At 31.2% G+C, this 19,400-nt stretch overlaps 2 protein-coding genes across 2 annotated transcripts; one reads left to right on the forward strand and one right to left on the reverse strand.

Moving 5' to 3' along the window:
* Nucleotides 1–212: 212 nt before the first annotated feature.
* LOC109791453 (hydroquinone glucosyltransferase-like) lies at nt 213–1,911 on the reverse strand. The gene is made up of 3 exons (XM_083071688.1): nt 1,404–1,911; nt 496–575; nt 213–227 (listed from the first exon to the last, which is right to left on the reverse strand). The coding sequence occupies exons 1-3, from the start codon at nt 1,909–1,911 to the stop codon at nt 213–215; spliced, it is 603 nt and encodes a 200-aa protein (XP_082927814.1).
* A 3,352-nt stretch (nt 1,912–5,263) lies between these two features.
* On the forward strand, nt 5,264–5,908 carry LOC109791454 (uncharacterized). Its single transcript, XM_083071689.1, has one exon. The coding sequence runs from the start codon at nt 5,264–5,266 to the stop codon at nt 5,906–5,908; it is 645 nt and encodes a 214-aa protein (XP_082927815.1).
* Nucleotides 5,909–19,400: the final 13,492 nt, after the last annotated feature.

A 19,400-nucleotide genomic window follows, 5' to 3' on the forward strand; every position in this document is an offset into this window, starting at 1 on the left:
GTTACAGTTTTAACCTAAAATTTAACAATCAATTGAAATTAAATTAAATTTATTATGGTGTGGTTATTAATAAACAGGATAAGGTTTAAGATCAATTAGTTTAAAATTAAAGTTTAAGATATATATTTTTAGATAGAGTAAAGTTCATGGATTAAATAATCTTTCCTAGAAAAAAGATATTATTCCGATCTTTCTTAAAACTAGGTTTAGCCTTATTTGTACTTGATCTATAATATCCAACTAATCAAGTAATAAAAGAAATTAAAAATTTACTGTAAAAATATAAAAATTTAAATAAAATCTCAAAAGATGTATGTTCCGGTATACCTAAAAGTCCCGCATCGCTTAAGAGTCGATGCTAAGGGTAGTTTATAAACACCCTTTCTCTTTAACCCACCGAGACGCCTTTTAAAGGACAAAACCGTGACGGCCCAACGAGTGCCAAAACGGACAATACCTCGGATGCGGTGACCCTAACGATGACAGTGGACTTACGGTAGGAACATTGGTGCTAGAAGGAGGGCCCAGACCACTCTTGCCCCTTAGCATCGACTGGGGGGCTTGTTCCGGTATACCTAAAAGTCCCATATCGCTTAGGAGTCAATGCTAAGGGTAGTTTATAAACACCCTTCCTCCTTAACCCACCGAGACGCCTTTTCAAGGACAAAATCGTGACGGCCCAACGAGTGCCAAAGCGGACAATACCTCGGATGCAGTGACCCTAACGATGACAGCGAACTTACGGTAGGAACAATGTACAAATAACTAAGAACTCTTAGTCTTATTTAAAAAAAAAAAACTAATAAAATGTTTAAAATCTTATAAGATTTCAAAACAGAAAATCCTAGTTATATATATATATATATATAGAAATTCTAATAAAATCTTTATCCATATCATTATAAAAATGGAATATCTATCATGATAGCTATTTTTGATTCCTATTTTTACATGGACCATTTTCTTCTTTATTTATTCTATAATTTTCTAAAATTGCCTTTTCTTTTACAAGTAATTTCTCATTTTGTAATTCTATTTTAAAACTACAATGATTATCTATAAAAATCATTAAAAAATTATTTTTTTCTTTTAATACAGTACAATGCAGACATAAAACACTTTTTTTTCTACTAATAAAAATAGTGGGAATATATTCCTAATGAAATTAGCAGATAAAATCTTCATAATCTCTTACATAAGTCTATTTAATGTAATCGATCCGATCACATTTGTTCAGATTGAGACCTATATTACTTCATTGTCCCTAAACTTTTGGAAAATATTTTGAGTCCTCCAAAATTATGTCCTCATTCCATTAAAACTCTGAGTGCTAATGAATATCATGTCTCGATTATTGTAATTCCTTTAAAATAAAAATAAAATAATCTGTCGATTGATAGTACCTGGGATGTTGATTGGTTCTTGCAGCTCTTTGTATTCACAAGAAATTGTTTCATGTAGTGTTGATGAATGTAAACAAAGTGAAGTTACTGTGGCCGCTGAAGGAAAAAAAATGTATGACAAAATGTTAAGTTCCTTGGCAAACGGTAGCAGTTCATAGGCAAAGTAATCTGCAACGATAGCTGCAACGTGTGATGTTGAGGTGATTGACTTGAATAATGCATCATGGAGTAATGGCAGAGACTGAGACTTGCAAGTGGAAGTTTGAGTGCTGGAACAGTTTCTTGAGGCAAGTTCACTGGAGGAAGAGCAATGGTGTGTATGTTTAGGGCTGAAAGAGAGGCAAAGGATGGATTTGGAGGCATTGGGAAGAGAGTCTAGCACTGGAATGATGAAGGTGATCCTAATGATGGGATTGAGCTGAATGAGTCTCTTGCAGAATTCAGAAATTGCTATTTGGTGGCTAACAACAGGAACAGAAACTACTGCTATGTGAGTTCTCCTCTCCATGGATACCTTGGTTTAGTTTCCTTCAATGCTGTTGTTTATGAAACATTCACTTCAAGAAATTTGAGTTGTAGCGACAAACAAAGGAGAAATTATTAGGTATGTAATGCAATTAAATAAAGAAAAATTTCATTAATTACTCCAGTAAAGTAGATTCACATGAAATCCACATTTGAGCATCCAAACAATTAAAAATATACTGATTATAAAATACAAGATTTTCAACAATGTTTAAGTACGAAAATAAAGGTAATCAACATAAAAGTAAACCTTATTCTAATCTCATTGGCCAGATGTCATATTATTAAAGCAAATCCATTGCTTCAGCTCTCAACATCTTGAGTGTCGATCTCATTATTGCTTACACCATTACCTAAAATACACCACAATAAATACGGGTGAGAAAAATGATTATTCACATATATGACACAAGAAAAGAATAACATATAGTCAATCCTCATACAATTTATAGTAGAAATAAATCACAATAATATTATCATTTAACATATTTGTCAACCAGTATCATCATACATGCTCACATCAATATAAATGCAATACAATCTCCTAAGAAACATAAACTTAGAACGTCATACAATGGGTGCACTTCATCAATCTCCTTAGACACCACCACACATGATCACATCATTTACATCACTTATGATCAGTGTCACACTGTGAATCATCACTTATGGCTAGTGTATAAAAATTTCCTTGTTAATTACCACTTGTGGTCAGTATGAATGTGTATGTAACATGCACCAATGCTTATGTCACCTCATCCTTTCATCATTTCTATCCATGCTAATGCACATTTAAATATAAAGTTACACCCAACCACATTTATACATCAACTCATCCAAATATAAATCATTCATACTCAATTATATTAATCCAAATACACACCATTCATACTGAATTATATAATATCATTACTAAACATTATACCATCCACATTCATCATCAAAATTCATCAATATATCACTACACCAAAAGTGGCATTAGATAGCGCTATTTAGAGAGCGCTTAATTAATAAGTGTTGTGTTTTAAAACATAAAACATTAAAAGAGTGCTTAATTAAATAAGCGCTATAATAAGGTTTTATATAAAGAGCGCTTATTAAAAAAAATGCTATCTTTGTATTATTTTATTTATGAAAAAATATGTTATAGCACTTTTTTAAAAAAGTGCTTTCTAAAAAAAATAAATAGATAGCGCGTTTGAATAGAAGCGTTATTTATAAGATTTTATAAAAAGTTTTATATAGAGAGCGCTTAATAAAAAAATGTTTTCTTTGTGTTATTTTATTTAGAAAAAATATGTTATAGCGCTTTTCTAAAAAAGTGTTTTCTAAAGAAAATAAATAGATAGCGCGTGTGAATAGAAGCGTCATTTATAAAATTTTATAAATTAATTATTTTTTTAACTAATTATTATGGCGCTCATTGAAAAATCAGTTTTGTAAATAAATAAAAACAAAGCACTTATTAAAAAAAAATGCTTTCTATTGGTCCCTCACGCTTTTTATTAAAAAAATTAATCTGAACAGATTTTTATTCACGCTTTCTATTAATTGGTCCCTCACGTACGTTCACATTGTTATACTGTTCAGATTTTTATTCATGTACTGTTCAGATTTTTATTCACACTTTCTATTAATTGGTCCCTGATGACGTTCACATTAATTGTTATTCACTGTTCAGATTTTTATTCATTGTCTCTAGCCTTTCAGTTCTTTTCCTATTCTCTAGCCTCTCGGTTCTTTTCTTATTCACTGTCCCTCTCGGTTCTTTTCTTATTCACTATCCCTCTCGACCTTCATGCCATAATCATCTTTATCCCTCCCGATTGTGAAATCTTCCTTCACCATCGTTGTTGTTCGATCGTAAAGTGTATCTCAAGTTACGCTCAGCAATCACGTTATTGACTCATATTTCAGGTTTTTATCATTAGGTGTTTCTTTTTTGTTTCTTTATCGAATATTTTTTTCCATTAATGCTTAACTTTGATACAAGTTTGAAACAAATATTAAATTTCGTTTCTTTTCTTTCTGTATATTAAATTTTGTTTCTTTTCTTTCTGTACTTTTTCTTTAATCAATTTTCTTTGATCAATAGATGAATGCAATGCACCGTGACAAATTACGTGATGAAGACGTTAATTTATGACAAATTTTAAGATGCTAATCTCTTCCATGAAAAAATCTAGGGCTTTTTTTTGCAAGATTCATCCTTGACTAGACTTTTTGCAAGATTCATTGAAGTTACGTTCGTTTCTTCTTATAAGAAATAAAAAAAGTGAGTTCTTGTATATGCGATTATCTTATTTTAGTCAAATATTGCATTTATTTTTTATTTTTATATTTACTATTTTTGTTTTTAGTTGCGAGTTTGCTGCGAATGATGTATGATGGATTTGTGTTGTTTTGAAATTTTAATAATTAGACAAGATTATCTCTGCTTTATTGCATTCGAATTTCTGGTTTTGTAACCTTTTACACTTACTATTATTGCATTCTTTCTGTAACCTTTTATACTTACCACTGTGCCACCGAATAAGAAGGGGCTTGGTTCATAGGGTTGTAGTGATTAGTAATCTACATATTTTACAAAAAAACATTCAATTAATCACAAGACACAAATGCACAAAAAAAAAGAAGAAGCTTTGCCTCCTATATTATCAAATATATGTACAAGGGAATGAAGTGGTTGAATCTCTTACTCTTCGTAAGACTTCTGTTCCCCACCCTGACAAAGGAAGAAAACACGAGGCACCTATAGAAGCAATTATCAACAAGCCTCACATTCACCTCACCCGCTTCAAGTGCCATTAGGGCACTCGGAATCCCCCCGAACAAGTAGTTCCCCCCCAACAGAAGCCTCTCCAACCGCGCCACTCCACCTGAGGGAAAAACCACCTTCAACGCATACTCCACCGGCAACATCCCCACAAGCCTATTCTCCTCCAACGACAATGACGCAAGCCTCGGCAACAGCGGCAAGAACACCGGCACAACCCCTCCAATCTCGTTGTTGCTCAGATCCACCGCCCAAAAGGCAGAAAGCTAGAGGTGTTCAAACAACAATGGCGGGAAACAATCCAAAGCCAGAAAGCCAGAGGTGTTCGGCAAAGACAAAGTCACTCCCACTCAGATCGCATTCATCGTCGACAGATACCTCTACGACAACAACTTCTCCTCCACTCGCTCCACCTTCAAAAATGAAGCCTCTTCCCTCATCGCCAATTCACCCATTCACGAGGCATTGAAGAGTTTGTTGACTTTGGGTGAGATGCTGGATGAGTATATATATCTTCTTGAAGGAGCAGAAGGTGATGTTGGATCAAGATTGGGTCGTTATGGAGCAAGAGAAGAACCAGGTTCAGATGCTGTTGCAAGGCATGCATAATGTGATGACTGCTGCAAAATCAGCGGTTGTAGCGGTTCCTCAACCAACTTTTAGTTACAAATCTCATCCAGGGAATCCTACTTCTGTGCAAAAAAAATTGAACACACCATCAGTGCCTCAATCTAGCAATTCAAATGCCGAGGGTGGAAACATGTCGACAGTACCAACAGTGAATGTATCTGACAGAAAGAGAAAGGATACTAAAACTGTGGATGCTCCTCCCGCTGCTAAAAAATCTTGTGGTAGATCATCCAGTAGGAAAATCCCTGTCCAAGGTCAAAATGCTCCTCAACAATCTGATAACGTTGTCAATAATACAATTGTAGCTCAGCCTTCAGCCATTCAGTCTTCATCAGAGAACTGCATACCCAGGCAATCACAAGTTCAGGGATCCAATGTTGCTAAATGCTTATTCAACCAGTCTACACCATCTGTTCCAAGTAATTCACCGGTTCCAAAGACACCACCTAGAACAAAATCTTCTCATAGTGATACACATGTATCCCCTTCTGAGATTTCTTCAGTTGCAACCGGTAAATGTGCAATTACACCCAGCCGTTGCACTGTAAAGCCTCCACCGACCAAAACCCGTTGAATGACAGCGTCACCTGCTGCAGCGCGGGAAGCTCGAACAGCGCAAACGGAACGGCGCAGTTTAGCCTGTTGGAGCTCAAATCCATAACTTGCAAATAGTTTAACCTTGATGTTAATATTATCAATGACTAATATGATAGATCAAGAAAAAATGGATCGAAAATGGATGTTTGTTAGTCGATTGTCAAAAGAATATGAAGATGGGGTGAAAGAGTTTCGTAGATTTGCAGTTGAGCATGCAAAAGATCCTAGTAGAATTATTTGCCCTTGCTTGAAGTGTTGTCATTCAAAGGTGGTTAATGCGGATGTGTTGGAAGAACATTTAGTATGTAATGGAATTGATAAAAGTTATTCATGTTGGACAAAACATGGTGAAACTAGAAACATGGATGTTGACCATGATTTACAAGATAGTGTTAATTATGCACCAAGCGAGCCCGACACAACATATGAGTTTGACCAAGTTGAAGAGATTGTAAATGTTGTTGAAGAGGATCTTCGTGATTGTCCTGAGATGTTTGACAGATTGGCAAGTGATGCAAATACACCATTATATGATGGTTGTACTAAGTTCACAAGACTGTCAGCAGTGTTAAAGCTACTCAAATTAAAAGCAGGGAATGGATGGTCTTATAAGAGTTTCACAGAATTACTCACCCTTTTAAAAGATATGTTGCCAAAAGATAATGTACTTCCTAATCGGATGTACGAGGCTAAAAAAATGTTAAGCTCCATTGGCATGACCTATGAGAAGATGCATGCTTGTCCTAATGATTGCATTCTTTTTCGAAATGAATACGCATCACTAGATAAATTTCCTAAATGTAATGTCTTGCGTTATAAGAAAAACAAAGTGGCAGCCAAAGTGGTATGGTACTTTCCTATAATACCAAGATTCAGGCGCATGTATCGTAGTGTAGAAGATCCAAAGAACTTAAGATGACATGTAGAGGAAAGAATATATGATGGAAAACTTCGACATCCTGCAGATTCTCCTCAATGGGCAAAATTTGACCATGATTACCCTAATTTTGGTGAAGAACCAAGAAACCTACGCCTTGCATTGTCTACTGATGGAATAAATCCGCATGGTATACAAAGTAACTCCCATAGCACATGGCCTGTTGTTATGATTATATATAACCTACCCCCGTGGTTATGCATGAAAAGGAAGTTCATGATGTTGTCTATGTTAATTTCTGGACCTAAACAACCAGGGAACGACATAGATATATACTTGGCTCCTTTGATCGAAGACTTAAAGTATAATTCGCCGCAATCTTCCTGTATGGTGCAACTACCTCTCTTTACACTTGAAATTGAAGTCGATAGAGTCACTCCCCCCTATAGAAATGGAGAAAGGTATATTTGGACTTGATGAACATAAAGAAATAGTAAATGGAGAAGTTATTGGAGAAGTTATTGATCATGGATGGCTGGGTGCTGCTGTAATTTCTATATATATATTAGGTATGTCATAACTTTGCATCATTAACTTTTAAACTTTAATTAGCTCGTTTATGATATTACTAATTCATTATTATATTGTTTTTCTTTCATAAGGTACCTGTATCACACAATTGTTAAGCCAAATCATATGGTGTTCTTCTTATCCCCTCAGTTAACAACACATGAATTACCTGTTAAAGAACGAATGCAAAAAGTAGTTAGTATTTTTGTTGATAATGGGGTGCTTGATAAGTTTGTTCTTGCACCAATCAATACAGGGTAAGACTTTTTTTATTGAGAACTTTATTAGCAATAATTATTTTGAAAGTTATAAAAAATTTAGATTTGTTGATTCACTTTATTTTTTTTAGCCAACATTGGGTGTTGCTTGGAATCAATCTTAAAATGGAGATAATTCATTATCTTGATCCATTGGAGAATGACATAAGTATGTGGCAAGATTTGAAGAATTTGTTTGACATGTAAGAATATACACATGGTTGACATTTTGTGTGTTTTGTTGTACTATATTTTTTACTTATATGTATATATATATATATATATATATATATATATATATATATATATATATTATCTTTATTAACTAGGGTTATACAAGCCTACCGAGCTCAAAGAGGAGCTATGGTTTCAGTCTAAGTCAAGTAACATCAATTGGATAACAATTAAGGTAAATTATAATTGTTATTTAAAAATCAATCACTGATGATAATTTTAATTATATTGATATTTTTGCCTTTTGGTTATAGTGTCTGAAGCAATCAAATGGCAACGATTGTGGATATTACATTTGTCGGTATATGAAGGAAATTATCACCTATTGTGAAGGGGGGACAATTCCAAAAGATGTATAAAATATATTGGTTCCTTATAATTCCTTTTATGTACAATCTCAGTTGGTTTATTTTTATTTTTTTTCAGTACTTCCCTAGATGCAGCGTGAAACGATATTCTAATGATCAAATCACAGAAGTTAGAGAAGATTGGTGTTTATATGTCATTAAAAAATGCTTGTAGGTTAGTATGTTCTGCTATAGCATTTTTAGGCCATGCCACTTTTCTTTTATGCTATTTTTTTAATCTTCATACATTTTATTTTATATTGTATCTTGGTGACTTATAATTTTTCTTTTCTTTGTAGAACCAATGGGGTGTGGAATATTCTAAGAGAGAGAACTACATGATATTGGACAAGCATTGATTATATGTTACTGTCGAGCTAATGTCAAATAACTAAATATAATATGTTAGGTCTATATACATTTCCTTTTTTTTTATTTGAGTCTAAGACTAGGAGTTGCATGGTAATGGACAAGCATTGATTGTGTTTAGATATATGTAATTATTATTGCAACAAACTAAATGTAATACATGTTAGGTTTATATAAACTAATCTTTTAATTTTGATGTATTACATTATACATTATATTTTTGAATCAAATTTGGCTACATTGTTGATTGATTGTTATAGTTCTATGTCTTGGATTTATTTTTGCATGCATAGCAAAATCAACAAGTGTCAATGATGTAAAAAAATTATTAAAAAAAGAATTAAACATATAGATAGAGTTTATATAAGGAAGCGCTTTCTATTGGCTAGAATATAAAAAGCGCGCTTTAACATAAAGTGTTGTCTATACATTCAAAGATAGAGAGCACTTCTTTTTAAAAGCGTCATGTAGGTACTTAGACATAGATAGCGCACTTAAAAGAAAGTGTTTTCTATTTGCATATACATAGTTAGCGCACTTAAAAGGAAGTGCTGTCTATACATTCAAAGATAGAGAGCACTTCTTTTTAAAAGCGTCATTTAGGTACTTAGACATAGATAGCGCACTTAAAAGGAAGTGCTTTCTATTTGCATATACATAGTTAGCACTTAAAAGGAAGTGCTTTCTATTTGCATATACATAGATAACGCTTTTTTAGAAGCGCTATCTATTAATAGACATCGTTCAAATAGAGAGCGCTTTTTAAGCGCTGTCTATCATTAAAATAAGCGTCATCTATTGATGTTTTTGACGTAGTGTATATAACATATTCATGATCTGCACTTGGCTTCACCAAATCCTAAACATTTTCATGCCCAACTTAATTATAATTATGTCCAGCGCTAAGAGCACCATGTCTCCCTCATGCCTAACATCAGGGAGTCACGCTCGGTGCTAAGGCCAAACAGAAACTCCCCAAAGTGGTCACACTCAACATGATACGTTCCACACCCGACTTAACCCCTTTAGGCTTCACATTCATCTATATGAATGCAAGTCCGACACCAAGGACTCAAGCCTGGTGCCAAACACATTTTCCATAAAACGTAGCACGAACAGAATGTTACCAAAATTTATAAGCAATCATGTAATCATCTTTTTACTAATTCAATCGGTCATAAACACTTATTTTTACACAAAAACACATCATACAACATCAATTCATGAATTCATATATCAATTAAAAATATCCCAATTGCTCAAGAACCTATTCAAATGAACTCAGTTATCTATCAAATCATCGAGTTTAGCAAACAATACAATAAATAAGTTCTCAATTCAATATAAAACCTAGTTGGATTGTTAATTACATCTTCAAAATAGAAATCGAAAACCTTAAGAATTTAGGGATTGCTCCCACTACCCATTCTATCTTGTAATCTCATACATGAACAACTTTTTTCCCTCCCTGTACCTTATTGTGATGATAAGAATAGTCTAATGCAGTTTGAAATAATTTTGAGTACTTCTTTTCAGAGTTCCTTCCTTCTCCCTTAAAAGTCCACTAAATTGGATCATCTCGACCCGTTTCTCTTCTCCCATTAAATCAAATAAATAAATATAATAAAATAATTTCTCATGTGTAAAAATAAATAATAATTTTGACTATAATATAATAATATTTAATGATATTATTATTTTAATTAAATAGGATGTTAGGGATGGAAAAAATACTCATACCCGCGGGTATCTGCGGGTAAAATCCGCTACGAATAATAAATGAATAGGTTAATTGGATATCCGCGGATAATGAGGACGGATAATTTTTTACCCGTTTATAAATAGGGCGGGGGTGAGTATGATGATATCCATACCCGCGAGTACTCGTTTAATAATATTTCTTAGATATTCTAATTATCCTTGTACCACATAACCCTAAAACTACACTCTCTCATCTTATTTTCTTACAAAAGTGAGGTTGATGAAGTTACTATCATGTGTTAAGCATGTTATAGAATTATGTTGGATGTAATTTGATTATTGATTTTCTAGCTTTGATTGGATCAATAAGATTTATGTATTTTAAGTTGTTTACTTTCGTTTGGAATTATGAGATTGAATTATTGTAACTTTGTGATGAGATTTTAACTTACTTGTGAGATTGATGTATTTTAAGTTATTGATTATCTTGCATTTTTATTATTATTTCAACAAAATTAACGTTAAATACAAGTTCAAAATTAACATTGAATTTTTATTTTTAATATTTCAATGATATTAAATATAAACTTAAAATTATTTGTAATATAATTTTTTAATTTCTTAAAAAATTTAGAAATATCCATGGATATTCGTGGGTATTCAAGAAATTCATAGATACCCGCTTAATGAATACCTGCACGGATATGGAGTGAATATGTGGGATCATTTTTCATCTAGCGGGGCGGGGGTGGGTTTACTATTGCCCGCCCCCATGGGGCCCATTGCCATCCCTAGATGTTACAATGGTTTAAGACTATGAAGTGTATGATCTTAGTTAATTATTATATGATATATGAAATTGTTTTTAATAATACTTCTTTATATAGCATATAGAGACTAGTTAAGAATTATGTGGTTTAAGATCACCTAATAATATTTTCTAAAAAAGAATATTTGTTTGGTTACTTTCTCCAAAAAATTCTTATAGAAGAAAAAAATAGATGAAAAAATGAAATAATTTTTTTCATAAGTTAAAATTAACATATGTATAAACTAATAAATTTGTAGAAGTTCTACTATATTAATATTTTTAAAATCTTATTTTTAAATATGCATAAACTAGTTTTAGTTTATAAAAAAACTGTTTTAATTTTTCTTTGTATTTTCTCCCAATAAAAGTGTTTTTTGGAGAACCTTATTTTAATTATAGGGTCAAAAACTTTCATTACAAGTTGTAAATATGTAGGTATAGTTATATGTGAGCTAGACATCGACCCAGAAATATTGGTTGGTTAATATATAAAAAATCTGGAAACGACTAATTAATTTGCTAGTTCTTAATTTGTATATATTGGTATAACTACTCCAACTTAATTATTTTTTAACACCCTCAAACCCTACATTTACTCCATTGATATCAGTTTGTCAGCACGTTAGTTTATTTGTTTATAAAATTATTGTCAATTAGTCACTTAAATTACTTTAGTACGGTAACATTATTTGCTCGAGCAAAATTGCTTTTAATTAGTGAAAGATAATTGTGATTTATATAATAATTAAAATATATTCTTAATTCTTACAGAGTAATATATTTGTTTACAGAATGTTGAAAATATATTGTTTTGTCTCGGTCCTTGACTCCTTGTTGATGAAAGGGTTAAATATCTCTTTTTTTTTTTCTTCACAAATATGTTCCTTTTAGTTATCTGTTTTTAAAATGTTGATAATTGTTAAAATATGCATATAATTTTTATCCAATTAGGTAATTATTAATTTATTTTATACTTTTAAATCTTGATTTTAGTCACAAAAATAATTACTCAAGAGTTAATTTTTGTTTAAGATTTAATTGCTTAAATATTATGTATTTTTAATATTTTTAACATTTAAAAAAGTGAAAGATTAAAAATTGACGTTTTGAAAATAAAGACTAAAATTTAACTTTTACACAATTATTGAAAAATGAAGACTAAAAACTAAGTTTTACACAATTATTGGAAGAAGAAAAAAATTCAGTTTTAAGTTTCCAAGAATATAAAAATATTCCATGTATCAAATATCCCTTTAATGAAAATAGGTCATATATATGATCTGTCTTTCAAAAAAAAATTTCTTTCCTTTTCAGCATCTTAACAAAAAATTAGCCAGACAAAGACGTCCGTACACTTTGTGCTTGCACTGTACTAAAAGATTTTTTTATAGGAGCGATTCATAAATAGTTTTAAAATAAAATAAAAAAGGAAAAAAAATAAGCAGTTACTTATAATAATTTTAGGAGGAAAAAAGTTGCACAAAAAAAAACATTAAAAGAAAAAAAAATACTAAGTAGAGGGTAGTTTTTAGAGAGTTGTAGAAAATAAATAAAGATAAAAATCAAAATCAAAGGAGATATATTAATAATATGGATAAAAGTCATATAAGAGATATTTTCATTATCGAAATATTATAAAGAGCCAATTTATTTAGAGAAAAAAAATGAACATTGATATTTGTAGACACTAAAACATATTTAAATCGTATATATAATATTAAAAAACTACTTTTTATATATAGTACGATAGTAATACAATTTGATTTTTTTTTCACTACAAAAATATTATCAAATTATGAGTAAATATTATTAATATTTTTTTATATATATTATATCAAATGTACAATAAAGTCTATATGTTATTAAATATTTTTAGTAATATTTTTTCATATTAATGATAACATTTTAAAAAATATTACTAAAATGATATTTTTTTAATATTATTAAATTTTTATAAATTTTATGAAATGATAATTAGTTTTAATATAGATAGTGTTGTCATTTATATATATATATTTTTTTCTACAAGTCTTTTAAAGTATTTGAAGACATCCTAAGTTACTTATCACCACATCTAGATTGAATATCAAATTTTTTTTTGTGTAATTCTTTTACTCAATCTCAAATTTTAATTTTAAAAAAATAAAAATGAATAATATTGATATAAAAATTATTATTATACTTTTAATAACATTTTCTGTAAAAAAAAAAATATTACAATAACCTATTAACATAATCAATAATAACATTTATTAATATAATTACTCAAATTTAGTTAAAAACATCGGATGTTAGCCGTATGTGAATACCATGCATAAAGTTTTAACCTAGCTAGTAAAACCAATAGTAGTGACTCTAGTGGATACTAATTTAGTGATTACTGATTAGTGTATACCATGTGAATGAGAATATTTAAGAATCGATCAAGATTTTTCCCCCCTTATTAATATGTATGTGTATTTAATAGAGAAAAAAATATGGTTTCAACTTGTTTTTAGTACATTTAATATTTCTATTCAATTCAACTTCTCACGTTGAATTCCCTTTTATTATCCAATCCGTACTAAATCTACTGCTGGTACTGGGCACATGAATTTGCATATTATATACTTCATCAAAAATCGAGGTAATTGTCGACTAACGTTAGCCATCTTTTATTATAGAAACCAACTTATTAAATTGCAAATAAACAAACAGTGTCCAGTTCCAGCGCTGAGAGAGAGATTTTATATACAAATTGATTTTAATATACTTAAACTTTGCACTTGATCCAAAACATAATGTGGTTTATTATTATTTCGTATGAAGTGGATATAACTTTTACGTGCAGCGTAACGCAACTCTCGGGACAAAAGTATGGGGTAATTCAATCGGTTAAGCAATGATTTATTCGAATTTTAATATACATATATCAAATTTATTTTTTATGAATAAAGAAAATATTGTTTTAGTTGATGTGAACACTACAATAAATGCTAAATATAGTGATTAGTGACATATAAAAAGTGTCATTATAAGAATAATATATGTAGGTATATATCTATTTGGCATATAGCTACATACAATTTTAGTGTTAATTTTAAATGAGATTTAACAATATATTTTGTGTGTCACTATAACTTATATTCACACTTTTTAACAATATACTAATATATATTATATTTATTGTGTATGTAAAAGTAATTTTTACCTATACAATGTGTCAAATATATGTTATTATATAGTAATTTTCTTGTGGTGAAAACACTAAGAAAGGTGAGTCTCGAGAAAGAGAAAGAGTAAGAAAAACAAGGATGAAATTACATGATGGAATATTGAAAGTTATCGTATATATATCATTCTCAAGGACGGAGTAAGACATAAATGATGGGAGAAAATAATATTTGTTAAATAAATATATAACACATTTCTTTGTTATATAATGTGTCCTATTTGAAAGAAGAAGAAAAAAAGTTCTCTATCAATAATGTTAGTTTTTTAATATATTATTAATTATCTATTTTTCATTTATATATTTCATATTATTATTTAGAAAATGATTCTGTGTTGTATCATTTCTAGTAAAAATAAAATCATAAAGTTAAAATTTTAAAATTATTATTATCTTTCATTTATTTATTAGTTTTTTATTCGTATAAAATAACCTAGAATGGCATTTATTGTAAGACAGGGAAATTGTAAGATAGGGAAATTGTAATTAATTTTATATGAAAAAAACATTCATATTTAGTTATTTTGAAATGTTAAATGTATCATTAATCTATTAAAATACAAAACACATTTTTCCTACATGTCATAAAATTCATTTATATTTAAATTAATACCAAAACTTTTAATATTTCTCTTTTCAATATATATAATTAATAATAATTAATAAGAAATCAATCTTAATGGTTGTAAAAATAGAAAGTGTGAAAATAAAAACTATCACGATGAATTTGAGCTTTTTTAGATTTTACCGACTGATGACATAAATCAAATATAGTTTCCAATTAATGCTTCATAACATGAAGTTACCTCATGTGATCAATGTGTCCATGTTGCATTCTCAATTGCATAATTTCATATTCTACAAAATTTTGTGAGTGAAATATAGTTACCAACTAACGAATGTCATCCTCTAAACTAAGAATAAGTAATTATAATATGTTATCATTAAATTTATCATTCAAATTCTACAATTGAGAGTCTATCATAATATTGAAATGTTTGTGATGAAAACTTTAAGAAAAAGTAGATTGATGTAACTTCTTTTTCAAGTTTCTTGCATGAAATTTTCACTTCTTGAATTTCTTCAAGTTTTTTCAATGGCTTTTATTGATGTTAGAAAGTTGTGACACCCTCTATTAATATATGTAGATAATTGAAAACTTCTTAAGACATATAAAAATACGATAAGTTCATGCTCAAATAGTTAATTAGTTGAAACGTTCAACTTGGGGGTAAAGAGTCTTACAAAACAAACTTTAAAACAAACTGCAGACTAATGTATAAATATAAAACTAAACATAACTTTTGTACTAAAAATTAAATCAGAATATCCTTAATCTAAGTTTCAATGTCACATATCATATTAGAGCCCTCCCAAGATAAGGATTAAGCCTCATCACCGACATCATTAACATCTTGATGAACATTACCTCCAATAACATACATATAGCTAAGTCATGGAAGCAAAGAGGAGTGAGAAAACTTTTCGCTCTAACTCATGGCATGAAATAAAAGATAAATAGTTAAACAAAATCCATACATTACTAATGCAATAACATGACAATAGCAATATTTATCATTATCAATAACTCATATATCACCATCACACAATCACTCATTTATACACATCGATAATAAATAATTTACATGCAAATATGGAATGCAATGGATACAAACTCTCAATTTGCATGCATGTGATACCAATATCAAGATATACATAATACATATAAAATGATTTGCCAATTTGTGTGCATATGATACATGTTACACAGACTTTTTGTATCATGAAGTCATTATATATATATATATATATATATATATATATATATATATATATATATATATATATATAGTCAATGATTTGCCACACATAGATTTGTCATGCATGCTCATAATTGTTATCAATTATATATACACTTTACCATATACACAATTTGTCAATAGGATTTAAATTACTCTTCACATCTCTTAGCTCTCATAAGGAACCATCTTTTAATATACAGCTAGTGCCCGATGGAAATCCATCTACACTCGCTGTAGATCATCTAGAGAACACTCATAGCTTTTGAGATAACTCACATCTAGTGTGACCTATGTCATGACAACAAGATAGCAACAAGGAATCCTATAAAGCCCCCACACCTAATAAGCCTCAACTCATGCTCAACGTGAGTATCACAAATACTTGCAATCTCAAAAATGCATGACGAGGTGTGCCTTACACTCGGCGTAAACAGAACAAAGAGTGAACTTTGCTCTCTAGCACCATAGCGCCGAGCGAGATGTAAAATGCATGACGAGGTGTGCCTTACACTCGGCGTAAACAGAACAAAGAGTGAACTTTGCTCTCTAGCACCATAGCGCCGAGCGAGATGTAAGTGGTACCCGACGCCATGTTAGAAACACAAAACTTGCAGAATTTGTGAACAGGGAATCCAAAAACATGCATTCATCATTTCAATCAATAAAAATACTTTAAATTACTCATGTAATGCATCTATAAGATAGAAATTTCATAACCATTCTCACGCATACTCTTAAGGTTTCCACAATAACCCACAAGCAACTCAATACATACCAAAATGGGCTCAATGCATGAAATTATTGATATATAACCATAATTAATAACACTTCAAGAACAACAGATTCACATGGAAAACAACTAACAAGAACAAAAAATAATTGTGATTTTCTCTTCATATAATGTATACAACATACAGAGGTTAGGGGCCAACCTCACTACCCATCAATTACCCCACACTCTACGATGTTTTCAACTTTACTATTCATCTATTAGGGATTCCACTAACTTTTATTCCATTTGTCTAGTAAATTAATGCTACTGATCTCACCGAAAATATGAATGTACGAGTCACTTCGATATTTTCGTCTTTATTGTTCATCCATTAGTAATCTCTTAGACTTTTGTATCATCCGTCGTACAAATTAAAGGTCTCACTAGTACAAAAGGGGTGTACTACGTCAGACATTTTCAGCTTTTTACGTCAGAAAACATACCGACGTAGAAGCGGGAGACGTAAATTTTACGTCAGATTCGCAAAACCGACGTAAATTTACGTCGGACATTACTACATCCGACGTAAAAAAGTAGGAAAAAAAATAAAATAAAAAACATAAAAATGCCAGCAGAACGGGCCGTTCTGCTTGGAGAACGAGCTGTTCTGCTTGCAGAACAGACCGTTCTACTTGGAGAACGGGTCATTCTGCTTGCAAAACAGGTTGTTCTGCTTCCAGAACAAGCCATTCAGCTTCGTATAACAACTTAAAAGAAAATTTCCACTACCTATACAAATAGAACAACCAAAAAATCAAATAAAACAGATAGCCAGAGTAGCAATGCGAAGTAGAAAAGTGTTAAGGAAACCTTGATTCATACCTGAGGGGCAGCAATAATGTGCAAATGAGTAACAAAGGGTTCATCCCTCTGCAAAAGACAAAAAAAAACGATTTAGTAACAAAGGAGAGGGAGAGGGTTTAGAGAGAAAAAAATGAAAAGTGAGGAAGAGTGAATGCGCGCGGTGTGCCTCGCGCTCTCTTATTCAAATTTGCGTCCTTTTTTACGTCGGACCTGGTAGGGTCCGACGTAAAAATTCCAATCTACGTCGGACACAACACACCTCCGACGTAGATTGGACTTTTTACGTCGGACCCTACCAGGTCCGACGTAAAAAAGTTTGTAAAAATTACAAAAATGCCACTGCATTTTTTTTACGTCAGATTTAAGTACTTCTGACGTAAAAGAGGTGACGTAAAATGCTAATTTTCCACTAGTGTCTAGATCTCCTCGAAAGAATGAATGAACGTGATCGCTACGATATTTTCAACTATATTGTTCATCTGTCATGATATGCGCAAACTTTTGTATCTTCCATCATACAAATCAATAGTATAGATCTCACCAAAGATATGAACCAACAAGATCGCATCAAAGTTTTCAAGTGAGAATTATCACTCCCCCTTACCTCTATTAGCAAATAGCGAAGCAAGTGAGTCTCCCAGATAATCTCCCCGTGTCTCCTCTCCTCTTGGTTCTTCAAAGCATAAAAAAAAGGTGAGAGCATGAGCAGAAAACTAACATGTCTCTATTTTTAATATTAAACCTAATTTTAACCTCCCCTTAACTCATCCACGATTACTCAACCTTAATTCTGATTATAAATCTCCCCGTCATCAACATTAACCATTCATTCCACTCAAGGTATATCAATTATGAAATAATATTCATGCAAATGCATGTACTTGACTTATATGCATGTGGTACCAATCATTTCATCATCATCTTCTCAAGGAAGTCTAGAAGTCATGGAATAGAATCACCACACACTAAGTAATCCCCCCAATATATTCTCAATTAGGGGATGTCTATCAGGATATAGTCAAATTGTCACTGAGTGAAGCCATCGAAACGTCAAATCTACGAGGTGTTACAATAGAGATGGCACAAAACACAATTAAAGTTTACAATGAAAATGGAATCAATATGTCAATTTAGGTAATCTTATATCATCATTATTTAACATCAATGTAATTATTCTTTTCCTATTATTGATTTGTTTCTTTTGTTTTCAAGGTGCATAAAGAAACAAGACAGCTCCAATTTAAGGTGATTTCAAACTAAGATGATATATATAGTGGACTTGTGTGTTAAAGATAATGTCATTGTACATGGAGTTGAGACTGTTATGGATGCTTATGAGGTCATGAGAAAAGAAATAAATGCAAGGGAATCACTAGTACAGAATGTACATTCTACGTCGGTTATTTTAGGGGTTTTACGTCAGAAAAACCTTCGATGTCAATGCGGGAGACGTAAATTTACGTCGGTTGTGATGACCGACATACATTTACGTCGGACAAGCCAAGAACCGACGTAAAATTGTGATTGCACAAATTTAATGCATCTAAAACGGGTCGTTCTAGTTGCAGTCATTGTGTGTTACTTATCCATCTGGAATGGCCTGTTCTGGTTACAAAATGGCCCATTCCAGATGAATAAGTAACACACAATGACTGCAAGCAGAACGGGCTGTTCTAGTTGTAGAACGGCCCGTTCCAGATGCAAAATCAACAAA

The sequence above is a fragment of the Cajanus cajan genome, chromosome 3, assembly GCF_000230855.2.
Source record: "Cajanus cajan strain Asha chromosome 3, NIPB_CcT2T_4, whole genome shotgun sequence".
Lineage (NCBI taxonomy): Eukaryota > Viridiplantae > Streptophyta > Magnoliopsida > Fabales > Fabaceae > Cajanus > Cajanus cajan.

Excerpts from the sequence above, each read along its gene's own strand:
- LOC109791453 (XM_083071688.1), bottom strand. The coding sequence starts at position 1,911 with ATGGAGAGGAGAACTCACATAGCAGTAGTTTCTGTTCCTGTTGTTAGC. Across the intron at positions 576-1,403 it reads AGAACCAATCAACATCCCAG|GTATACCGGAACAAGCCCCC; the intron begins GTACTATCAATC and ends TGGGACTTTTAG.
- LOC109791454 (XM_083071689.1), top strand. The coding sequence starts at position 5,264 with ATGGAGCAAGAGAAGAACCAGGTTCAGATGCTGTTGCAAGGCATGCAT.